The sequence below is a fragment of the Astatotilapia calliptera genome, chromosome 7 (assembly GCF_900246225.1).
Source record: "Astatotilapia calliptera chromosome 7, fAstCal1.2, whole genome shotgun sequence".
NCBI classification, from domain to species: domain Eukaryota; kingdom Metazoa; phylum Chordata; class Actinopteri; order Cichliformes; family Cichlidae; genus Astatotilapia; species Astatotilapia calliptera.
The window spans coordinates 36,643,086-36,668,127 of NC_039308.1; the positions used below are offsets into that span (position 1 = coordinate 36,643,086).

General features: G+C 39.3%; 1 protein-coding gene across 3 annotated transcripts; it reads right to left on the reverse strand.

The window, feature by feature from the left end:
* Positions 1 to 3,571: 3,571 nt before the first annotated feature.
* Positions 3,572 to 17,602, reverse strand: june (JunE proto-oncogene, AP-1 transcription factor subunit). Of its 3 annotated transcripts, none has more exons than XM_026174557.1 (2): positions 17,364 to 17,602; positions 3,572 to 9,191 (listed from the first exon to the last, which is right to left on the reverse strand). In XM_026174557.1, the coding sequence occupies exon 2, from the start codon at positions 9,062 to 9,064 to the stop codon at positions 8,021 to 8,023; it is 1,044 nt and encodes a 347-aa protein (XP_026030342.1). In that variant the 5' UTR covers positions 9,065 to 9,191; positions 17,364 to 17,602; the 3' UTR covers positions 3,572 to 8,020. The 3 variants fall into 3 exon arrangements, with proteins under 3 accessions (XP_026030342.1, XP_026030344.1, XP_026030345.1); XM_026174559.1 differs by lacking the exon at positions 17,364 to 17,602 and adding an exon at positions 17,134 to 17,353; XM_026174560.1 differs by lacking the exon at positions 17,364 to 17,602 and adding an exon at positions 9,859 to 13,673.
* Between the last annotated feature and the right edge of the window lie 7,440 nt (positions 17,603 to 25,042).

Consider the following 25,042-nt stretch of genomic DNA (forward strand, 5'->3'; position numbering starts at 1 on the left):
AGTAAGTGGGTCACTCCATCTGGAGCAGAATATGGAAAAACAGCAACACAACATTTTCTACCAAACAGCTTAACACACACACACACACACATACAGACACGTAGAAGAAAAAACGCTTGTTTCAGTCTGTCTGAAGTCAAAGTACCAACACTGAAGCGTTAGCCAGTCGGCTGCTTAGGTCAGATATCACTCATTTAGATACTGGATTAGATCTAAAGGGGTTCAAGAGTTTATTCTTTAGATCTCTAAAATGCAAACTAACTATGTGTTAGTTACCTTTTTCATGTATTACATGGATTTTTTTAATCAGTACCTGAACCTAGTTAAAAGCGCACCTTCTGACGGACTGTGGACTAACTTTTACAGTGCTGTGGAAAAGTATTTGCCTCTCTCTAGATTTCATATTTGTGTCACTTAAATGCTTCAGATCATCAAACAAATGTTAATATTAGACAAATATAACCTGAGTAAATGCATAATGCAGTTTTTAAATTTATTAAGAGAAACAACGTTATCCAGACCTACCTGACCCTGTGTGAAAGAGTAGTTGCCCGCAAAACCTAATAACTGGTTGTGCCGTCCTTGGCTGCATGAACTACAATCAGGCATTTGTGATAACTGGCAATGAGTTTTTCTCACCGCTGTGGAAGAATTTTGGCACGCTGTTCTTTGCAGAATTGTTTTAATTCAGCTACACCGAGGGGTTTCAAGCATGAACAGCCTGTTTCAGGTCATGCCAAAGCATCTCAATCGGATTTAAGTCTGGACTTTGATGCTGACCTTAACTGAGGAAAATAGGCCTGCAGTTCTTTAGATAGTGTTGTGGGTTCTTTTGTGATCTCCTGGATGAGTCATCAATGCACTGTTGAAGTAATTTTGGTATTCCCACCACTCCTGGGAAGGTTCATCACTGTTCCAGTTTTTCTCCATTTGTGGATAATGGCTTTTGCTGTAATTCTCTAGAGTCCCAAAGCTTTAGAAATGACTTAAATTTTTTAAATTAGGTTGAAATTTCTAAAACAAACGAGGACCTCCTGTAGTACTTTAGAAAAGCTGTTGTACCTCTAAATTTCCAATAAGGTGTTTTACTTTCTGAGGGCATTGCCACCGGGTGGTTATCATCTGTAGAGGATTTCTTTTCTCATATATTGAGGTTTCTCACGTGACGTCATCTGTACATATAGAACGAGACACAACCATCAGTTTGGTGCGTGGCTCCTGTAGGTTGCTGGCTGTTGCTGGGTGAAATTGGCTGCAAAGAGCGTGTTTCACCAAAAACCTCATTATGGTCACTGTGGTTGCCTGTAGTTTGCGTAGAAGATACCAGCGTGTCCACAAACACAGGCCAGCCACCACCGGGCAGCAGTACTGTAATGCACTTCAAAGCACTTTAACGGTTTTACTGCCACTTTGAGAGTTGCTGGCAAGTTTGTAGACAAATCAACCACAACAATCACAAGGTTTTTCTTCCAACTGATCAAAGAGCGTTTTTACCTAGCGACCAGATTGTTGTAGACAGGTGTTTAGTCCTGAGTGATTGGGGCCTTTTTTATTCATCGTATTTTGTCACCAAGATTGTCACAAGTCCACAATAATATAAACTTGTCCACCACTAGGGGGTCAATGTCTACAAAAGTCCTGTTGTGAAGACAGCAACACCACGTGAGAAACTGGGACTGTTGTAGAGGGCCGTTCAGTTCTAATCAATAATAATTTTCTCGCTTTATGAGCTTTTCACTCCACAACAGTGCCAGTGCGCTGCATTGTCTGCTTTGCTCTAGATGGGAGCACAATTTATGAAATTAACATACTATGAACTTGAAACTACTCATTGAGACCATGACCCCATCAGGAAAATGTTTACTAAGATCATAAATCAAGCGGGAAATTTGCCATTTTAACCAAATTACTTCTTTTTACACCAGATGAGTTATCCCACACTGGGCATTAAAAAATAATGCAGGGTTAACGCTGTAAGGGCATCTGTTACATCATTTTTTTAGTCTTTATACCAAAATGGGTGACAACCTTTGATTAGTAGTTGTGTGAATAACTGGTAGAGAAAAACACTCAGCTGTGCAGCCTCTGTGGAGCTCTGTGTGTTCTTATTGAAGGTGTTATTGTTGGGATTTGAGTCTCCATTTGAGAGTCAACTGAAAGCAGCCAGTTTTTCTGACCGGCCTGTGTGTTTTACTAATAACAGTGTGACTGTATTATTAAAGGATTTCCATAAACACTGTCATTAACACGACTGACTCAGTTTGGCTCTGTCAAAAAACAGACTCCAGCCTTTCTTTCACCTGTTTGGTCAAACTGTAAATGCTACCTTTATTCCTAAGGAGTGCCATCTTTTTTCACTAATACGTTATCTGAATAATTTATTATGAAAACTGCATTTATGAATCAACATTTGTATAAAGATGAGTGTCAGTTCATTCTCGACTAAAACTGACACACAAGAGCATCAAGAGTGTGTCAGTGTCTGACCGAGCTGTTTCACCCCCACGGTTACAGCTCATAGCTAATCATCCTGTTTAGAGGAGCATGCTGACTCCAGATAACATTTGAAGCATTATAAGGAAAAAGTCGAGATATAAATCTTAAGTGCTGTTATTGGTTGCAAGACGAGAAGAAAATGATGATGGGGATGATGGGGATGAACAAACGGTCTAAACAAGCCGCTTCAGTCCTGCTGCTCTGATTCACGGGGAGAGAAATCACTTCATCCTGATGACTCACTGATGAGTTCAACAGGCAAAAAACCCTCCGAAGTTAAATAGATGGATACACTGTGTGCTCAAAAGTATATGGACATCCTTGTTCACAACCTCTAACGGATTGGCTGCTCTTTGACAAGGATCTTTTCTTAGATCCTTAACAGTGCTGTAGGGGTCCTAAGGGTGGATTTTGGTGACTGTGGACTTTTCCTGTTTGCTGAGACCACAAAACATTTTTTCTAAACTTTGACTGAGTCCTGTGTTTCCTAAAAGCAACCATAGATTATATGAGTTATGATGGAGCCACTAGTAGTAGATAGATTTTGGACTGCAAAAATGTTTATGAAAGATTCACAGATGTTGGTCAACTCAACACATTTACCTCACTGTATTTATATAAAATTGAATCTTGTTACACTTTCTTTTATAACATTTTTGCTTGTTACGAAGGAGTTCTGCAGGTTTGAGGATTTCAGCATGTCTCAGTCTTCTGCTTCTCTTGAATATCTCAATATACAGTAAATCAAAACTGGGAAACGTAATAGGGAACCATCTGATGTGCAAATTTCCCCAAATTTCTCAACATGAAACTGAAAAAATGTCCCTAAAGGCCACAACAGAGACAACACTCCCTTTACATTTCAATGGATTTGGTACTTTCATTATGTGAACAGAACACCCAAGGACACTATTGTAAAATGAGTGTGATGTGCTTTATCTCTGTCATAAGGCAATCTCCAAAATCCCAGCTGCAAGTGTCTAAAAAAAGAGAGAGAGAGAGAGAAGCAGCGGTTGAATGTTTCATCACTGGTATATTGACACAAACATCTGAACACAGCAGAACAAAGTGAAGCGTAATTAACACAAACCAATTTATAATAAATAGACACGAAGAGGTTGAACAAATCAGATTGTACATACACATATTTCAGTATATTAATAACAACAACTTTTATACATTTGTACAAAAATAGAATCATTAGAGACATCAAAAGCCTCTCTCAAGTTCAAAAAAATAAATATCTGCTTGACACTTGCCAACAGTATATTTGAGAGTCTCTGATTTGTCAAACACAAAACACGAACTCTAAAAGAAACATCTGTGAGCAGTAAATATTTCTGTCTGTCTTTGCAGTTACATGTTTTTCTGTCTGACAGCTGCAATCTGCAAACGTGATACAGATGCTGATTGGACAGTAAAGCCAGTGCAAAACAGAGTCTGAAATAGAAAGGGTCAATTAGCCTCATGGCTGCAAATGTGATAAAATATCAACCAGCACACTGCATAAACAACAACAGGATTGTTAGGTGAGTAAACAACTGTACGACTAGATTAAAAGCCCAGTCTGTTAACTTTTCACAATATAAATCTGAGGTGCACCCACATCCAAAACTTAGAAAATCCACAACAACGTGTACAGTTATCAATCAACAAGGTACCCTCACATGTAACACAAACTGTGGGCTGTATTCTTTGTATCTTGGAACCAGTTGTGATCTTTTAAATGTCTGTCATAAATCAGCTTTTAAAATCATACAAATTCAGTCAGGCAAAGTTTGGACCTTTGGGCCCACTAATGCCCACTAATCATCCTCAAGACCCCTCCAAACCCCCTAGGGTCCTCTGGAAAGCTATTAAAGACCTCAGGAAGTTTCACAAGGACTGAATTAACCTCTTTATGGACCTCACGGACCCCATCAGAGACCAGAATTTGAATATATACTCAGGGAAACTTGGCAAAATCATCAGTGATTCTCACGTACCTGTGCAATATTCTCAAGAATATTTATACAATTTTAAGGAAATCTGCCTGTCATTAAGAGCCTTCCCTCAAAGTCTACAGTCTAGTACCTTGCAAAATCCCATTAGGGCTCTCAGGATACCTGTTCTAGGAACTTATGAAGGCCCTGGTAGAGGCAAATACCTTGGGGAACTACAACCTATATCTAAGTCCACCAGAATTCATTCTAGTACCTGTACAACCCTTATAATGATCTCACCCCTCCAGCACCTCAGAGTTCTCCCAAAGGCATTATCAGTTTTGTCAAGGCCCTCAGAAATCCCATTAATGACATTGACTTCAGGACCTCAGAGCTGTCTGACCAAGGACAATTATTATCCTCAGACTTCTACCACTACAGACTTTTACAGTGTACTTAAGAAACCTACAAGGTCATTAAGGACATCTCAAAACTTTTCAAGTTCCAGTGTTTGTAGGATTTCTAGGTAAAGCTAAGCTCACCCAAGTATCTCTGGAAGCCCAGAAGGGAGACCAATATGGACCTCGGGATCTGCACCATCTGCAGAGGTTTTCCTATCCCTCCTTAAGGACCTCATTTCTGCAGAAACCTCAATCTTTAGATAAATATACATATGAAGAGCATTATTTTTCATACCTGAATATATCTGAGTGAATTTTCCTCCCTGTATGTTTTAATTACATTTAGAAATGTCCGTTTGACCTTGAATTGAATCTGAAATGTATTCACGAATGCTTTATTCCAGCATCCTCAGATGTATCGTTCTCTTTGTCAAAAAACCTTGGAGGCCCATTACAGCCAGGTGATAAAAGAGATTAAATTCTTTCTATGACAAAAATTTAAGAGTCAACAGAACATGTTTTCAGTCTAATTTTGTGGCACAAATCTATGAATATTTTTTATTTCCATCTATTTTTCCAGCATCAATGGGCTTCTATATAACCTGCTAACAAATGCACCAAATAAACTCACTTACATGAACCATTATTTTTTTTTATAAGATAAAAAGTAAATCAGTAACAACATCAGAATAATGAATATTAGTCAACACTAATTTTCTTGTTTCACAATAGTATGAATATAAAACAGATATGAAACAATTCCTTTTCCATAATAACAGTTCATCATCTGCAGAAAAGTAAACAAAGAGTCAAATACCTTAACTTTTAAAAAAAATAATTAAATTCTTCCAACACGGGATTGTTTTGCATGCGGTCACACAAAGTTAAATGTGAAAACAAAAAGATTTAAATGATTTGGATTCCCTTTGCAAAGTTATACACATTTAAACTTAAAACAAGTGCAGATCTTACTGTGCACTTCCTTTGTTTGTAACTCAAGAAAAATCCCAGCAGATTACTCTGACAATCTTTCAAAAGTATTCATGAACACCAAAACTTGCATGTTTATGTTTGTCCCTCTGGAGCCATTCATTTGCCTCTGGAACCATTAGCCTCTTGAATTTTCAAAACTGCCACCATTTTCCAAAATTGCTATTAATTCCAGCGTAGAAAAAAGCAATCTTTATGTGTCGAGAGTATAAAAGGTGGACATAGCGTTCACGTCTGAAGAATGAATCCAATGTGGAAAGACGTTCGAAATTCATCCTTTTTAACATCTACCAGGAAGCATCTGCTCTGGATGCAAAAACATATCCAGTCTGGCAGAAGTCTGAGGAAAAAGGATGTTTGAACTTGACCTCTCTAGACCCTAACCCTAACCCTTGCTGAATATATGAGCTCAGTCGCGGGTTTATCATCACTTTGAATAAATCCAAACATAAGTTAATTGTCTAAACTGTCTAAACTGGTCTTAAAGGAGGATTATTGAATAACAATCTGTAAGTCTTTAGCCAGGGTGTGCATGTGCACATACCGGTTTATGTGTGGTTTCATAGTCAGACCCACCCCATCGTCCGTCACATCTAGTTTCAAAACATTGAAGGCGGCAGTGAAATCTAGATGTGAAATCTTCCTCTAGAGGACTGAAAACAGGACCTCACAAACCAGTAGATGGTAAAAGATGAATACATACACCTTTTATCTTTTGAATTCCACATACTTGCCTTTGGGGAAGTCAAATTTACGCCTTTAAAGCTTCTTAAGAGCTACTTTGTTTCACATTTACAAAATTTTTTACAGTTTCAAACATAAAACACAGGTTAAACTGCAATTGAACTTTCATTAGGACAATGTAGCTAACACTGAAGAGACTGCTGAATATGATCCAAAGAAAGAGAGAGTTATATGTGTCAGACCTACAGGCGTCACATAAGCTGCACGTGCTGTGCAGGTTGAGAGATTATCCTTCTATAACCTTGATATGCATACTGCAAATGGTAGGCAGGTAGGGGTCAATCCAAGAAATCTAGTTGAAACAAAAGTACCTCAACAATTTATCCCCTGTTCACAAAAATTTTTGGAAAACAAAGTTGAGCTATGATACAAACAAAACTGAGGTGTAATTTAAGAGTGTAATTTTAAAGTGGACTTATATTTGGTCAAATGTGTATCTTTTTGTTTTTTTGCCACATTTGGTGGCCATCATGAATTTTCAAAAGGCTAATGATTACCTGTGAACATTTTGGTACTGATGAAGTACTTCTCTGGGAAAAACATAACTTTAATGTAATTTCTTTCTCAAAACACTTTGAAAAACCTCCATCAACAAATGTGACTTTGTAGGCCAGACTGGAGCTTAAAGAGTGATTAACATAATCAGACTACATACCTTTGCTTTAAAAACAGAGCTGTTGAAGTTGAAAGATATTGTTTGTAAAGAAGCCGGTCTTTAGTTGCATTAACACACTGTTATGAAATTAAAGAGATTAAACTGATAATCAGATTACAAAGCAAAAAAAAAACTAAATAATGCAGCACAGATCATGTTAAATGAAAATGATTAAAGAAAGTTTCTCCTGACCTTGAAAACAGATGTTTGTAAATTATGACAAGAAACCACAGTTACATTTCCTACTCTGTAAATAAAAGTAATCTGATTACATGAAAGAGTTTTTCATTTCATTTCGGTATTTTGATGCTATGATAAATCTTCTCAGCTCGCACTGTAAAAACAATATTTTTTAGATAATTTACTTCATCTGTAACATCTTAAATATGTTTTTAGTGTGAATAAAAAAAACAGAGGTGGAAGGTGTGATGTGTGAAAAATGTTGTGAGCGGTTCATAATAAATGTGGAAATCTGACAGTTTGTTCCACTTGTCAAACAAATGCATTGTGTGGAATCTGAACACTTTAAGTCTCAAATGTTGCCAGGTGTTCTTTAAGAAGTTGTCGTCCGTAATCCAAACCTTGTTTGCATTCTTCCATTTGCTTCCTTTCCAGTCTCCTCTGTAAAGCTCCGCCCCCTTTGGCTAGGTGACAGAGAGTTTCCGGGACTCTGAATGCCGTTAACATCCACCTATCCTTCTGGAGGCGTTGATGACACGAGCCGCTTACTCTCTGCTCGCTCCAACTGAAAGCACAAGCAAAATCTTAAAAGTAAATGGCCTCTTGGCATATTCTCGCGATGTCCCGCCTCCTCAGCAGCTGGAGTCCTCGCTGCCGGTGCCTCCTCCTCCGGCCTTGCTGGCAGCTGATGAGCTTACCGAAATCTGGCAGCCATTTGTGACGTGACTCATGACCTTCTGTTTCAGCTGAGCGACCTGTTCCCGTAGCATAGCGGCGGTGGAGGCCAGGTCCGAGTTCTGGCTCTTCAGGACTTTCACCTTCTCCTCCAGCCGTGAGATGCGCTCCAGCTTCCGCTTGCGACATTTAGATGCGGCAATCCGGTTGCGAAGTTTCTTGCGTTCTGCTTTGATTCGCTCCTGTGTCTCCAGGTCGATTGGCGAGAGCGACGGTGGCGAGGTGGGGTCCCCTGCAGGATGAGGGACCTCAGGGACAGTCTGCGGGGCATCCAGGCCTCGAGGGTGTGGCTGAGGTGCTCCACCTCCACCGTGGCCTGAGCCTCCACCATATGCCATCTGCCCTCCAGAGTATGGCATCTGGCCCGGGTTGTAGCTGCTCAGGTTGGTGTAGATGGGCATATCTCCACCTGACATCAGATTCCTCTGGTAGGACGCCTGCAGGGAGACACTAGAGGATGATGGCGGAGACATGGGCCCACCTCCAACCAGCTGGTTCTGCTTGTGAAGGTCTGCCAGCGCCTTGACAAAGCCATCAGCAAATCCTTCTTGCTCGTTGGTGGCCTGGTTGCGGTACATGAAGGGATTGGTGGAGTTTGGCACCGGGCTGGTGGTGACCAGCCCCTGGTTGGACTGAATGATCAGGTGCTCCAGATCTGGGGACGCCAGCTTTAGCAGGTTCATGTCTGCTGAGGATGCTGCAGAGGACGCTGCTGATGTCATCAAGGAGCTGTTGCTAGCCAGCCCCAGGATGTTGGGGTTCCCACCCCTCCCTCCTGCTCCACCACCACTGGGGAAGTGGTGACTTCCTGCCATTGACATGGCTTTCTTACTCATCAGCATCTTGTTTCCCGAGTAGCGCTCGTATTCGGCGATCTGGCTGAAGCCGGGCACAGCGGGGGAGTCATCGTGGTAGAAAGGAGTCTCCATCTTGGCCGTCATTGACAGAGAGGCGTCTCAGAAGAAATCTTCATAATCAGATTAACCTGAATATGAGAGCTGATTGAAACGTTCCACTGACGTCTGCGTCTGGAGGATGAAGGCAAGACGAAGAGAAGAAAAAGAGTTCCTGCAGGAGGAAGAAACATGTCTGTGAGAGGAAGAGGAGGACCAAAACAACAGGACAATCACTACCCCTCACCTCTCATTCTCCTGCTCTGTTTGTGGGTTCATTTCACCCTGAGCTAAGGCTGAAGGAACACAGCCACATCTAATTTGACAATCATGCTCACCATCTTTTCTATTTCAGAAATGTATTTTCATGACATCAAATATGTGTCTGCATTCACGTCTTCATACTGTTTGTATCCTTGTTTGTTCCTGATTTTACAGACAACATGCCTCACTGCATTATGACTCAGTGATGTTCATCAGAAACAAAAACGTTTTAATAGCACTTGCATATCCAGCTCCAAACTTAACTACACCTTGTTCTGAAAATATGCTCAGTTGTATGGCCTCTAAACTTGACAGATTATTGCTTGTAAATATTTCATTTACAAAAAAATTGGATTAAAGCTTCTTTTCAGTTGTCTGTGCTATCAAAAAACCAAGAGGTTTAATTTACAAGCAAATTAAAGGCACACGGGTTTTCTAATTGTATGAATAATGAGAAATATGTTCTTCTTATTTTAGTCCTGATGATTATTTCCAAATACACCCTCCTGCACTGTAGCCAGTCGTCCTTGTTCTACTCTGCAGTCTCTGTGAGCTCAGCACATGAACCAGCTCTCCACCTGTTGCAGGTTCTGGTTAGGGTGATGCTTGAAGTCCCAGCAGAGCAGAACAAAGAAGCCATTGCCAGCTGCAGTCCAGGAGGGTGGAGTTGGAGTCCATCTAAACATGGGATGAGAAACTGAAAGAAATGAAAAACTGTCATATCAGCAACCCAACCAGTGTTTCCCACTAATGTGAGTTCTTCATAGTAACATCTCTAACTGATCAGCTAACCCTATAGCAATAATATGAGCTGCTAAAATTCTCTAAAAACCAAGAAAAAGTTCTCCTTTACAAGAGGCTACACTGGTGGATTCTTTATGAAAAGAAAGGAGCCCCACAATTCACAACACACAGTGTTCTACACTTTATACTTACAAGCTGCTGATATGTTTCTGACCTCCAACGACAGGCTGTTACACTTAGACCTAAATTCAATATGCTGCTGTAATAAAATCTGTTTCCTTGCAAGTTGTCGCTTTCTGAGAACAGCAAATATTTGTGAGTCTTAATAAAGGCAGTTGGTGCAGTGGGTCATCTCTCCTGGGAGACGGGGGAATATGAGTGGACAGGATGAGCAACTAATGTAACTATGACAAACATTTCCACTTTTAAAAGGCAACAAACGTCTACACTTGGAGGATGATCCTAAAGCAAATCCACCATGATCCTTGCATGGGTCTTCAGTAAGGCTGTTACGGTGTAAAAACTAGAGCTGGCTAAGTAAACGATACAGGATCCTGTCAAAAAACAGTTATTACAGAGTGTCTTACACATCCCTGATTATGTCGAGATTTCCCTCCAAAGGTGAGATTTACAGCTTGTTTAAACTTGTTCACTGGGCTGCTCCACTAGTGAAACCTTTATATGACGAGCACTGATGGTCTGATAGAAAGGAGCAGATGTACTCCTGAGAAGAAAGCTCAACGTTAACATGACCGTTGCTCACTGCAGGAATCCATCATGCTGTAAACATTACAGAGGAGTCTGTTTCAGGTATTTATTGAAGTCTCATTAAATGGACAAGCTGTCGCCTCGTTCTCTTTCAGCAGATTTGCAGACGTGGGTGAAAAAAATGACCGTACATGCGCTCAAGTTTGAAAATCCTGGGATTTCTTGGGCAATTTTTTCCAAACTATAATGTCTGATTGTGTGAAGTGATTTTAGTGAAACTTCACTTTTGAATTGATTGAATACTTTTGTAGTATGCAGTATTTTTTGTAGATGCTTTGTGTGAGCTATTCTACTTGCTGTTATAGGTTTTGTTTGACATTTTGGCTGCTGCTACAGTATTTTATCAACTTTTGGGAAAAATAAAGCATGTCTCATATCCTATGAGTTACTGACTCAGAGAGTCAATTCAGGTCAGTTCAAACTTTACCAGCATGTGTATGGTCGTGTATTTTTAAAGTTTCTATCTCTGCAGCAAGAGGAGCTGAAGCGACTACACGACAGTGAGCTAATTTACTCAGAATCTGACCGGTCTGAATGCCTGCAACAAGATCAGCTGCACTCACTCCTTGAATCGTCTTTGGATGATACACCCAGTCATACCAAAGCTTGGAAAATAACCATTTGTGTTCTAGGATATAAATGTCATAGATTTGAAGAAAACATTGCAAAACCATTTTTTCCCAAACCACAACATTTTCTAAACCTAACTCATTAGCTTTGATAACAAGTGACTTCTTATCAGTAATTAATGATACATTAACGATCACCTAAACTGAGTGTAAAAATCAGTCATGGAATGACCCGACTTGTGGTCTCTGGTGTGAGCAGTGAAATGATTCATTCGACTGAAATTAGGGCTGTTCCTGACATTTAATTTGTGTTTTGTATCAGGAGGGAAACTAACACTAGGAAAACAATGAAAACTGGGCACATTCCAACAGAATGCGGTTAAACATCGGTCGTACAAATACTGCGTGGGAATTTACGAACCATTTGAAATCATTATTCACCTCCCCCAATAATTACTGTTTTAAATGTCACTGAAGAGTGGGAAACTTTGTCTAATGTGTTACGCTGCTCACACGCAATGCTAAATTAATTTGCCGAGCGTTGCTAATGTCAGTATGGCTAGCACATGTGGCTCTCCGTCCTTGCATGCTTCCACGTGCGTTGTGGTTAATGTGGTTTTCATTTTGCTTCAGTTCTTATGTCAGCTTACTCTGACACCACTGATGTCCTGCAAACCCGATCTGGTTGGTGCGGATGCCAAACTTCGCACATTTACATCCTCTTGTCAGAAAAAGGAGGGCCCTCCGTCTGTCAGCGAAGGTCGGCTTTTATCAAAATAATTCACTTAACCAGCTGGCATTTCTGGCACTGACCAGCAAGAGCAGCAAATTTAAAAGTCAAATTTGTCAAATATGTATGTGGACACGATGAAACTGGACAGATAAGATTTAATTTCATTAGATTAGAGTTTGAGGCTATTTCATGAACTGTGTTTAGGGTTGCCAGGTTGGGTTGACAGATGGGTTAGATATATAGATTTCTTGGAGATGGTTTTGAAATAGGAGAGAAAGCTGGGGAATATGAGAGTGCTGGTGGGCATGGATAAACCCTCCAGAGATAATATCAAAGCACGTGTAAGCAGAGGACCATGGATTTATTTATTTATTTTGTTGACAGCAGTTTGAGAGCGTTTTTAGAATATTTTATATTAAATATTAGAGATAAGTGTTGCACCTGTCTGAATGGATTGAAGTCTTTGTATTTTAATGCTTCATTTCTTCTCTCTGTTTATCTGGCTTTACTGTGTGGGTAAAACAACAGTGTGTATTCTATATATAACAAGTGTTGTTGGAGCTTTACCCCTTTCAGTTCTTAACCTCTTCTCCGAGTCCAGAAAGACAGAAACCTCTAGTCTGTTTCCACAAAAGGGCAACACATGGGTCTGAAAATATTTTTTGCTGAAAAGGAAACACAGTGGTCGAGTTTGAGTTACATGGAGAGACAAATAACCAACACAGTGACAAGCGTCACTGTAATTCCTGAATCCTTTTCATGAATAAAAAAAAAGAAATTACAAAAACATCCCCTCTATCCTTTAACCTCAACAGTTCAGATGCAGTGTGTGTCATGTGGTGACGAAACTGACCACGAGGCGAGACGCTTGAGGAACTGATTCAGCTCAGGTCCACCGTCACCTCGACTCTTTGCTTCCTTATAATTTAATCAGAGCAGCATATTGAGAAATAAGAGAAAAAACCCTCAGAGTAAGAAACAGCAGTCAAGGTCATGCGTGAGGAAGATCTCCCCACAGGAGAGGAGTGAAAACGTCAGATAGAAGTTAGTGTGATAATCACGGGCTGCACACAGGTGATTATCTGAGCTCAGGTGACTAACAGCAGCCCAGCACGATGAGTCTGAAGCTTACAAAGACAAACAGGCTAATGTGACATTGATGCAACTCTTAAAGTTAAAACAAGGGACAACAGGCGTCACTTGATGCTTAAGCTAATGCAAAAACAGCTTAAACATCATGGCTCTGAACATACTGGAACTTCTAAGACTTTGAATTTTTATATTCTATTCTATCAGCTTTTAAAGTATGTCTGGTCTGAGATGTTGAACCAGTAAGAGCGATCTGGTAGGCTCACATGGATGCATATTGTTATGATTATTTAGTGTCTGTAGCATCATTGTCTCCAGACTTTTCAGTCTGGAGGCAACACCTAAAACAAAGTTTTAAAATAAGTGGTAACTGTTTTATTTAACCCAGCCTATAATCTATTTCTCAATCTTGCTGAATAATGATCATATAAAACAAATTTTACGTTCATTATTAATACTGGTAGAAAACATGTGAAGATTATGTGTATGATTTGAACTTGGGTTTGCTCATTTCAGTTTAGTTTTTACTGTAAAAGTTTACTTTTTAAAATTTATTTTATTTATTTTAATTTATTTAATCAGTCTCAGTTTTAGTCTTTTTAATTCTTAATTTGTCTTAAATTATTTATTTTATGCAGGGTTTCTCTCAAGGTTTTAGCAAAGTCAGAATAGACATTACAGCCTGATCTCACGGCAACAAAACATGAAATGGTGACAAAAAAGCAACCTGTTTATTTGTGTTCATGGACACAAACGGTCACGTGTTTTCATGTCAGTCAGTCCACGTGATGAGAACTGGTGTTCAGGGAAAAACAAAGCAAACAGAAAGACGAGAAAATTCATGACCAGAAACAAATCAGTAGATTCGAGACTTTGATTATTTCACAAGCTGTTGGGTAATTACAGTAAAACAGCTTTGTGATGGCAGTTGAGAGTCAAATCTTTAAAAAAAAAAATGCTTCAAAGCATCATCGGGCAGCTTGTGAATCCACATTTTACCAAATTCACAAAAGCGAGAACTACAGATATGTTTTATTTTATTTCAGTTATCCAAAATCATCTCAGCAAAAATATTTTTCCAAATCTCCTTTTTATCTTTATTTCCATCAACAAGAGTGAAATTAGTTAGTTTTTAGATCAGTTTTAGCTTCCTTTACCTTCAACCTGCATAGGTGGAGTTTTTGTCCTTTATTAAAAAGGAACTTGCAAATGACCACAACAGTAGCCTGAAGGTGCTTTATATCATAAGGTAAAGACTACGTTAACTCACAGAATTAAAATAAAAATTAGAATAAAAATTTAAAAAAAAATATTAAAAAGTAAAAAGCAAGCAGTTGGCGACAGTGGGAAAGATAAACTAATTTGTAACAGGAAGAAACCTCTGGGAGACCCAGGCTCAGGGAGGAACAGCCAACTGCTGTGATTGGTTGTGGATGAGGGGAAGACATATGAGACCAGACAGATGAAAAACCATATTCAGGAACACAAAAAACCACAGAGGAGCCAGAAAACTACAGATTATAAGATGTGACAGTTTTCACAAACTCGTTTTGGTTTTCATTGCACAGCACGTAGTTTGAAACGATGACAGCCTAGTCCTGTCACATGTCATGTAACATTTGAGTGCTACGCCCACAAATACTTTTTCCTTTTTTAAACATTTTCAATCCACACAAAAACACTAAAACATTGTCAAGAGCTCGCCAAAGCAACACATGCCATTGTAACCCTACCCAGATAGAAATGTTAGCTAGTCATAAGCCTTTTGTTTTTCAAAAGCTCTATTTTCAGTTCCTTTAAATCCTGTTTACATTTGGACAAAAGGAAAAAATACACAAGAAAGGTTATACAAAATGCCCATATATGTGTGGACAGGGCTTGAGAGGTCATGCTAGATTAGTCTGAAACTGTCTAAACATGAAGAGGTGGCACGAGAGTGTGACGGCCATCTTCTACATTTATGCCCCAAACTGTTAAGATTGCACTGCCCTTCACATCTAGCTCTGGGCTTCAAAGAGAGTCTGGCAACCATTCACAGCATAAATGGGTGGGGATGGATCTGACTGATAACATTATAAATCCCACCCTGAGAAAATATGTTCACAGCTCGTATGCCATGTGAACTTATTTTGTTTCACTTTTGAGCAAGTGGGCATCGTTTTTCGAGTTTTGCATCTCCAGCTCCAGTATGAACCCACCACTTATTCCACTGTACGAGCTGGGAAAGCACTGGAATACATCAGCATTTCCATGCTTCCTCCCACCTACAGACATTTAACTCCTTCTTCCAGCCCTCGCCTCAATGCTCCTAAACAAAGCAAGGCGCCTTCCCCACTGTCATTGTTAGTTAGTGAGCAGCGTTTAGAAATCTGGACATCCCACTTTCTTTTACAGACAAAGCAGATGTTTCTAGAGCAACGTCACCTACTTCCAAGGTGCATAAAGAAGAGCATTATTCTAAAAAGGTATAGAAATCAGCCAACCTTACACATTCATGTGCATATCCACCAGTAATCCTCGATGTGATTAGTTGTTTTCTGTACATGTCCTATTTAAAATGTTGGCTGTAATCTGTTTTATAGCTGACTGATGAGGTCAGAAATGTGTTGGTCAAACGGTAAAGTTCTTACTACTGCAAGTTAACTTCCTCCACAGAACTCCAGCTAACATTCGAATGTTTCTCAAAACTGGCAGGGAAGCTTTCAACAACACAACACAAACACAACTCTGACTGTCTTTAGTCCAAAAACAACACAACACTTGAGCTGGAAGTGAACGTCAGCTCGAAAACATTAGTTACGCCACTTTAGCTGCAGAAACCAGCAGAAACAGTAGACCTGCTTAATGTCACAATTTAATGAACCACACTGAGAATAAGTAAGTCCAGCTTTAACAATGTGTCTTATTACATGTGATTAACCAACACAGTGGCACAAAGAGGTACAAGACCCAATATGTTTTCACTTTACAGACATTTCCATGCATGTGTAGTCATGCTGTTAAGACAAGATACAGGTCATTATTCCCAAAGGTCAGAAGATCCCTGTGTTACAGCAGCCGAAACATTAAACACAGCCTGCAGCAAGTAGAGTAGTTAAAAAACAAAACAAAACAAAACAAAACAAAACAAAAACACTATGACAAAACAAAATAGCTCCATGAGGTAAAAAAAAAAAAAAACAGAGGAGCTGTAAAACAGCAAAAAAAAAAAAGAAAAAAAAAGGAGCTCAAAAGATAAAAAATAAAAAACTTTGCAAATTAAAAAAAAAAAAGTATAAGAGTATAATAAAATAAAATGGGTCTATACCGTAAATTTGCTCAAAAAAGGGTGTCTGGACCCCGGACCTCTCTTTGCATCTCAGAAACTCCCAATCACACCCAACACAGCAGTTTATTATTATAATAATAATAATAATAATAATAATAATAATAATAATAATAATAATAATAATAATAATAATAATGTTATTTGTGGCCAATGAAAATCACTGCCCTCTGCTGGACACACGACTTCCTAAACGACCTCCAGTGCAGTGTTCTTCCTTATTTATCATCCAACATGTTCACATTTTCCACAAACTCTCCCAAATCCGATGGTAACGTAACTACTCAAACTTCATAACTACTTAACTATTTTAATTTTCTACCGCTTGTCACAGCTGCCTCCCCGCTTCTAATCCCAGCACTGTGCGGCGTGTTAGTCAAAAAGCTGATTTTTTTTAAACATAGAATAAAGAAATATGAAGTGCGCAACAGTTCATTAAACCAGCTGCAGCATTCAAACCCTGCTTACATGTTACAGTAGATGTGACAGTGATGAATATAAATCCCAGTAAGCAGTGAAACAGTCGTCATATCACACCGAAGCTCGTTAATAGGAAGGTCAAACACCTTCATCCTCCTCAATGCTGTGTAAGCTATAATTTATAATAACAGGTAGTTTTCAGTACCGACACTCTGATCAGTCCTCTCCTCTCAGGACTTCATCAGGTGAAGTTCCGTCAACTTCAGACCGGGTGAAACCAGCGCGAGGCATCATTAACACTACCATCATCATCCTCCCCCTCCTCATCACCGTCCTAACCGACCGCGGCTCGGTGTCTCATCTAAAAAAGTCCAGCATGACGAGGCTGGGAGGCGATGAGAGCGGGAATAATGTCTGATAAAGGCTGATACTCACAGAGAGACAGGGAGAGCTGCTGAACCATCCGAGAGCAGAGAGACTGACTCAGAGAGAGAGCGAGGAAGAGCGGCTGAAGTCTCTCTCCATCACAAAGTGACTCACTCTGACGCTTTCTGCTCCTTATCTCTCCAACGCGCCTCTAATGAGCGCCTTTATCTATACACTGACATACTTCACACGGGGAACATATATATGTGATATATATGAGCCGTGAAAGGTTGAAAGCCGTGCCTCACAGGTTGGTAAATTGATGGACCCCCGAAAAAGAACCCCCCACACCGACTCTTCCTCTAACGTCCGCTTGAGGATGACTCCCCCTGAATCAGTCCCTTACACTCCCTTACAACCTGATTCTGAGAGGGGTTTGGACTCCACTCTGACCTCACGCATGACCTTTCCTGGACGTAATTTAGCTTCTTTTTTTTTTTTTATCCCCGACATTATCTCACACTTGTCACTTTTAATCTGTCATCTCACATATATAGGTGTACATGTTCACTTATACAAAATTTGATATTTTCTACTTTTGAAATACAAAAGAGGCTCAGCTGTGGAGGCTGGAGGGGTTGGTAGTGGAGTAAATTATTTGACCTTTTTGGTACATAAGAGACCCAAATTGTACAAGTCACAGATGTTTGTGCTTTATTTGATTCATGAATTCAGTTTGATGATTAATGATCCACAGTGTGGTGGCTTACAGGTACGCCTGATCCCGGGAGGAAATCAAACAAACTGAACATGGAAGCAGCTAAAAGTCGCTTTTATTAATAAAAATTATGTCGCTTGGTTAACTTTAGGCATTGAGGACTTGGTTATTCTGATTCAGTAAATTGATGCCTTCTTGCTTTTCCTACACACAATTTGCACGTATGACATAAAACTACACAAATAATACACAACAAATTTGTGCTCACTGTCCTGAAGAATCTGTATAATTAGTTTCTGTGAAAAACAAAACTTTACTTTTTTGTGGACTGTAAGACTGGACTGTAATTACACATCCTTCTAACAACTGTGCAAAGAGTCTTTTTTTTATCTGTTACTCATAACTCAGGCTTAGATATATCACACCCACTGATCGACCGGACCAGTCCCACAACTAAAAAGCAAATATTCACAAAAAAAGTCATGAAAAGTAAACTATTGGTTTGTGTTTATGGATTTAAATTGTCAGGTTTCAGTGTAAGTCAACGGGACTGACTCATCCAGAAAGTTGTATATTTTAAAGCGTGTCACAAAGTGTCAGAGTGTCGTTGATGGTTAATTTATTTTTCTTACAGTTAAGTGGAAAAGTGAAAAACCTTAAGCTTTATTTTAACAGTTACTGAAAGATGTTTCAATGATCAGTAGTTCATGCAACAGTAAAAAGTGTGACAGCCAACCCTGGTCCATCCTATATTTATATATATCCCTGCAGGGAATGTGTCGTAACGGCAGCCGTGAAAACAGATTCTTAAGGGAACTGGGAACAGTTACATTTTACAGTTACATAAGAAAGTTGTTTTTAGTGTCTACAAAGTAACTGATTTTAAATTAATAACTTAGTAAAGAAGAATTCAAATGATTTGTGAAAATCTGTCAAATTTTAGAACCAAAACTGGGTCTGTGGTGTGAGCAGCAAAATGATTCCAAACTCCAAATAAGCGTTTTTCACCAGTAAAAAGAGGAAAATATTTATTTTGTGTATGTGGCTATAAACAAGTGCATTCATGATTGTGGTCAGGTTGAAAAAAATATGCCAAATACAGAGCAATACAAAAGTGGCCCAGACCAATAAAACCAGAGCATAAAGCTTGTAAAAAAACAAAACAAAACAAAACAAAAACTATATATGTTTAGACAGCCTATAAAAACATACAAGAATATTCTCATTTTGCGTTTTAAGAAAATCAAGTGCCATTTTACAGTATGTCTCCATGTTTGACAATTTGTTGTTCCACTTTCAGTGAATCTAATAAGTAAAAAAAAACTTATTGTGTTTAGTTTTTCTGTAATTTTCTGACTCTTCGTTGGGCCTGTTGTAGCCTCAGTTTTAGCCAGTTTATGTTACCTCTTCACAGGTGATTCAGTTTCCGTTCTGCAGACTTTGGAGGACGTACATAATTATAACTTTTGTGTATATCAGTTAAGCTATGTGTTTATCTGTGTTTACTTAACTTTTCTTCTTATGCCGCTATAACATCTTTCACCTTTCTGTCATTCAACTAAAAGTTAATTTAACTGAAGAAAGTAAGCAAGTCTGCAAACACCATTTTAAAGAGTGAGAGTGCTTTGAGGTGTTCATATCCTCTTTAATTTATTTTTAATACTTTTATGCTGCTGTATCTTCTTCCATGAAGATTTAAATATAATTTTAAAGAATTCTCCACACTGCCGGAAACATCAGTCTGATGTAAAAGCACCAAATTACCTTGAAGTCGAGCGAGGTTACAGTACAGTGGATCAGACCTCTCTGACATCAGTGGGAACAGATGCATTAATCAACAGACAGATTTAATTAAAAATACTATTAAATAATAGATGATAGATGATAGATGAGTAATGATATGAGATCTGATCATGTTGTGATTTGAAACTGTTTCTGTTGATAAGTAAACATGATTGAGCCTCGCTGTATTCAGCCAACAGCCTAAAGACAAGCTGACAAATAACCACAGTGTGTGTGTGTGTGTGTGTGTGTGTGTGTGTGTGTGTGTGCGTGCGTGTGTGTGTGTGTGTGTGTGTGTGTGTGTGAGGACAGATCAGTGTGTTTTACTTGGCAACCAAAGTAATTACTGTTCTTACCGTAGGTGGAGCAGCCAACACACACATACAAAATGTTCAATGCCTGTTCAGAAGATGATGAACTGAGTCTTCCTTCAGCTCAGAGAAGCGTGCTGGAGACCACAACACAAGCATATTTAGATATCTGTAAAAAATAATTGTGAAAAAAGTATTTGCCCCCAGCCTGATTTCTTAGTTTTCTTGTTATTTTAACCAACCTCTTTCAGTGCACCATAGGGCAGCTGTGGCTACAATGTAGCTTACCATCACCAGTGTGTGAATGTGTGTGTGAATGACTGAATGTAGTGTAAAGCGCTTTGGAGTCCTTAGGGACTAAGTAAAGCGCTATACAAATACAGGCCATTTACCATTTAACCTGGCCCTGTGCGAAAGTCTTTACCCTCTTTGTAAAATCACTTTTTAGAAAGCTGAGTTCAAGTTCATTAGCCACACCTATTACTGCGAGACCTGTTGAGCCAAGGAATCACTTAAACAGAACCTGTCTGACAAAGTGAAGCAGGTTAAAAGATATCAAAAAGTAACATGACAGTTTCATTCTACTGTCTAGAAACATCAAAGCCACTCTGGTCAGTCTGGAAAGTGTTACGGAGCAGTTTCTCAGGTTTGGGACTCCATTGAACCATGGTGAGAGCCATCATCTACACATGGAGAAAACCTGGAACAGTGATGAGCCTTCCCTTCTAGGAGCCTACCAACATAATACAAGAGAGCACCAGTGACTCATCCAGGAGGCCACAGGAGAACGCACAACAGCATCAAAAGAACTACTGACCTCACCTGTCTCAGATAAGTTCATGAGTCACCAATAAGACCGGGCAAAAATGGCCTCCATGGGAGAGTTTAAAGAGAAAGCCACTGCACTGCTGTCCAGAAAGAACACAGAGGCTCGTCTCACGTTTGCATCTTGATGATCCCCAAAACTTCTGGGAAAATACTCTGTGGTCTGACGAGACGAAAGCTGAACGACTGAAAGATTGTCAACGACAATCTTTCCTAGCACATTAGAGAGGCCCCTTCACTGTCCACTTTTAAAACACGTCTTAAAACCCATTTTTACTCTTTGGCTTATGACACAGTCTGACCCTGATTTTATTGTTTTAATCTAATGTGCTGATTTTATTGTTTTAAATGTTTTGTTTTTTTGTTTTGTTTTTTTATATATATATATATATATATATTTTACCTATCTTATATTATTATTACTATTTTTCTCATTTTTTTAACATGCTCAATGTATCATGTTTGGCATGTCAAGTGTACAGCACTTTGTGTTCAGCTGGTGGCTGATCTGAAAGCGCTATATAAATAAATTGCTTGCTTGCTTGTCTGCTTGATAGATTTGACTGCAGTGACAGAGACTAAAGCTAAAGACACTCCTTGTTTATTTTTATGCCAACATTATCGTTTTACTTTTTTTAAAAACATCTAGCAAGGCCTCCCAGCTTCAGAGTGATTTAGGAAAATTTTCACAACTTAACAAGCAGAGAAGGGATCTAAACTTTTACCTCCAAGATGAGCTGTGGTTTCTATATATGACAGGCTCTCTAACTCTACACATGGCAGACTGAGGCACGACTGAACGTGCAGTAAATCTAGAAGGATGCAGATCATTTGACTTGCCTATGGGGTATTTAAAAGATGTTGCAGTTACTCCCTGGAGCATCTGCTGGTCACGTAGTGATCAAAACCCTCACCAAAGTCGAGCTGTTACACTAAAAACAGGAAAAATTGTCCGCAGAGTGAAACAGATTTCCCTCAGAGGACAGTTGGCTGTTCAGGTCGAGTTCACTGGAATGCAACGAGGGGGAGAAAAAAAAACTCTGAAACATCTGAAAGCGATCAGCGAACATGACATCATCTGAGCAAACAGGCGTGATGACATCATACAGTGCAGGAGATCAGAGAGGAGACTGCAGGAGACGAGGGGGGAAAAGAGGAGGCTGGAAGGGTTAACTCCTCATATTTGAAATGACGTTGACTGTGAAACATCCAAAACAGAGAGTCTGTTTAATCCGCACATGTTTCAAATACAAAAGCATAACAAGTACATAAAAGCTCCAGGCTTCATTACTGTATGGAACAATGAGTGGAAAGATCTGCGTGGGGGACCTTTCAGCACTAACCATGGTGGCCAAAAGTTTATGGGTTCAAAAGTAACTGGACATGATCCAGTGGAGAAAAGAGCTGAGCTCACTGGTGGATTACACATGACTGAGAGACTTGGACTGAGATGGAGGTGACAGCACAAGTGATGATAATGAGCCTCAAACACACAATACAAACAGTAACGTGTGTTAGTGTAAGCTGCAGCCACCAGGAATGACAAATGAAGGCAGTGTGGAAAAAACTGCTGTTCCTCCAACGTCCACTAGAGGCAGGCTCTAAAAGTGAGTCAGTCCCATTTAAAATTCTAATTGACTGTGTGCACGTTAGCATATGCTACTTCCGGTGCGGAAACTCCTGTGGGGAGCTTTGTTTCCGGCGCCTGGTTTATGGTCCAAAACAAGTTAAGCAAATGAATGAATCAAGCGGCGATTTACATTTCTATAGATGTCTTGGGCATTTACCCAATATATCTGTAAATGATGTTCATCGACTTGTCGATATTTTTTCCCCGCGCCTCAGAGCAAAAGAGAAAATGGATTCAAATGTTATATTTCTCAGCTGTCCCTCGTTTATCGCGGGTGTTATGTTTTAAAAATAACCAGCGATGGGTGAAATCAAGTAGCCAATTTAATTTTTTGACGGTGCAAAACGTTTCGTGGACATCGTGGACATACAGTACTGCACTTCAGAGTCACACTGCTAGCGATCGATGCAGCGATTCTGTACTGTACAGGAGAGACGTCACGGAGGAGATCATCTGCAGCGATCAGGACGCAGGACACAATGTGATGTAAAAAAAAAAAAAAAGCATGCAAACTTGCACTAAAAAATCCGTGAAACAGCGAGGTGAAAGGTGAACCGCGTTATAGCGAGGGACCGCTGTAATTTTTAAGGTAAGTCACAACATACCCTTCGTACATACTAATGTATAGAAACCCTTACCAGCAATCATTCATTTTTTGTGTGGCTTTTTTCACGGTTTGTTAACATGCTGTGTAGGTGTGTACTTGACTAGCTGATCTCGACATAATGGGGGAAACATCTGGTTTGACTATTCTTCACCTGTAGTTTGAATGTTGAACATTTGCCTGTTTAAATCATAAGACCAGTCACTAAACAGAGATGTGCTTCTGAATGTGGACGATGTGTCTTCTGCTGCAGTGATGCAGTTCTGCTTGTGTTGAGTGATGTAAACAACTGATCGATCTAAACTCTTTAAATGTCAAAATTGATCATTAGATTTTTTATGACACAACAGTGGTGAGTGTTCCCACCTTCTGCTCTTTGTAACTTAACGCGATCTTTCCGTTTTCGAGTTTTGGACATGATTTTGGAGTATATGTTCGCAGTAGCGATTGACCGCAAAGTAAAGCTACCGGAAATGTACAACCCCACATCCGGTCTCAAACCAGGAAGTTAGCGTTTTCTCGTGCACAGGGTCAATTTCATAGCCAAAATAAACACGTTTACAGAGAAAGGTTTGGCTATCTACAGACAGTTTGATCCTTCATAACTACATGTGGGGAATTTTTACTTAACATAGTTGTTTGAAAAATTAAAATGTGGACTTAGCTGCTAGCTATTTCGCGTGTTCTAATTCCTGGAGATAAAATACTGCTGTTTTGTCAAATCATAAATAAAATGAATTGCTCTCAATTTAAAAATGTTTCAGTTTTTGTTGTTTTTTTATTTTTGAAAAAACCATAATCTTTTCATCTAAACCAGGGGTGTGAAAATCATTTTACATCCTGGGCCACATACAGACCTGTTTCCTCTTCATGTGGCAAACCACTAAAACTGCTGCTTAAAGATTTATGAAAAACACACGCCCAGTTAAAGTACATAAAGCAGTTTAAGAACACATCAAACACTGCTGAGTTTTTCTACCATATAAAAAATGTTGCTGCAGTAAATCAAAGAAACCTGTTTGTGAAGCTCACCCTAAGAACAGACTGTGGGGACTGATTCTGTTCTAGAGTCAACCTCATGTGGACGATACAGGAACTGCATGTGTTTCTCCAGTGTTTGATTTCTCATCTTGGTCAGAAATCACATGTATCCTCGCTGACTTGTTTTTGTTAGGTTTTTTCTTCTGTCATTCCAGGAGGGCTGAGGACATGTAGGAGCACAAAAAGAAGGTTGAACTGTTTTTCTGTTTTTATCCATCAAATCCTTTTGTTATGCACAGTAAGTACAGCCAAGCAATTTGAGATTTCAGTGAGTTTTTTTTTTTTTTCAACTAACAAGTCATCTGAAATGTGAAAGAGTGCCTGACTAAACTGCTGAACTTAAAGCGATTCATGCCTCTGGCTGTTATTAAAGCATGTAGCTCATTTAAACAAAAGAATCTGTACATGCAGAAAGAGTAGAAGTACCTCAGAAATACAGCTAAGTGCAATTGCTGTGTAAATGTATACATTGCACCAGGGCCGGCCCGTGGCATAGGCCGTATAGGCAAATGCTAAGGGCGCCGTCCATCAGGGGGCGCCACGCCAGTGCCACAAATGTTGAAAAGAAAAAAAAAAAAGTTAGTACTATTATTTCTAAATACAAAAAATAATTCCCACGTTAATTAAAATGCAAAGTAAAGCTTATTTAATAGAAATATTATTTGTTACAACATTACACTACACTGCTGATGTAGGGGGGCGCCACCTAAAATCTTGCCTAGGGCGCCAGATTGGTTAGGGCCGTTTCTGCATTGCACTCCTAATGTGTGACAGTTCTGGTTGAAACAAACTACAATAAAAATAAAATACATTTAGAGTGTATATGATACATATATT

What these genes read in the sequence shown, in the direction of transcription:
- june (XM_026174557.1), bottom strand. Translation starts at nt 9,064, where the DNA reads ATGACGGCCAAGATGGAGACTCCTTTCTACCACGATGACTCCCCCGCT.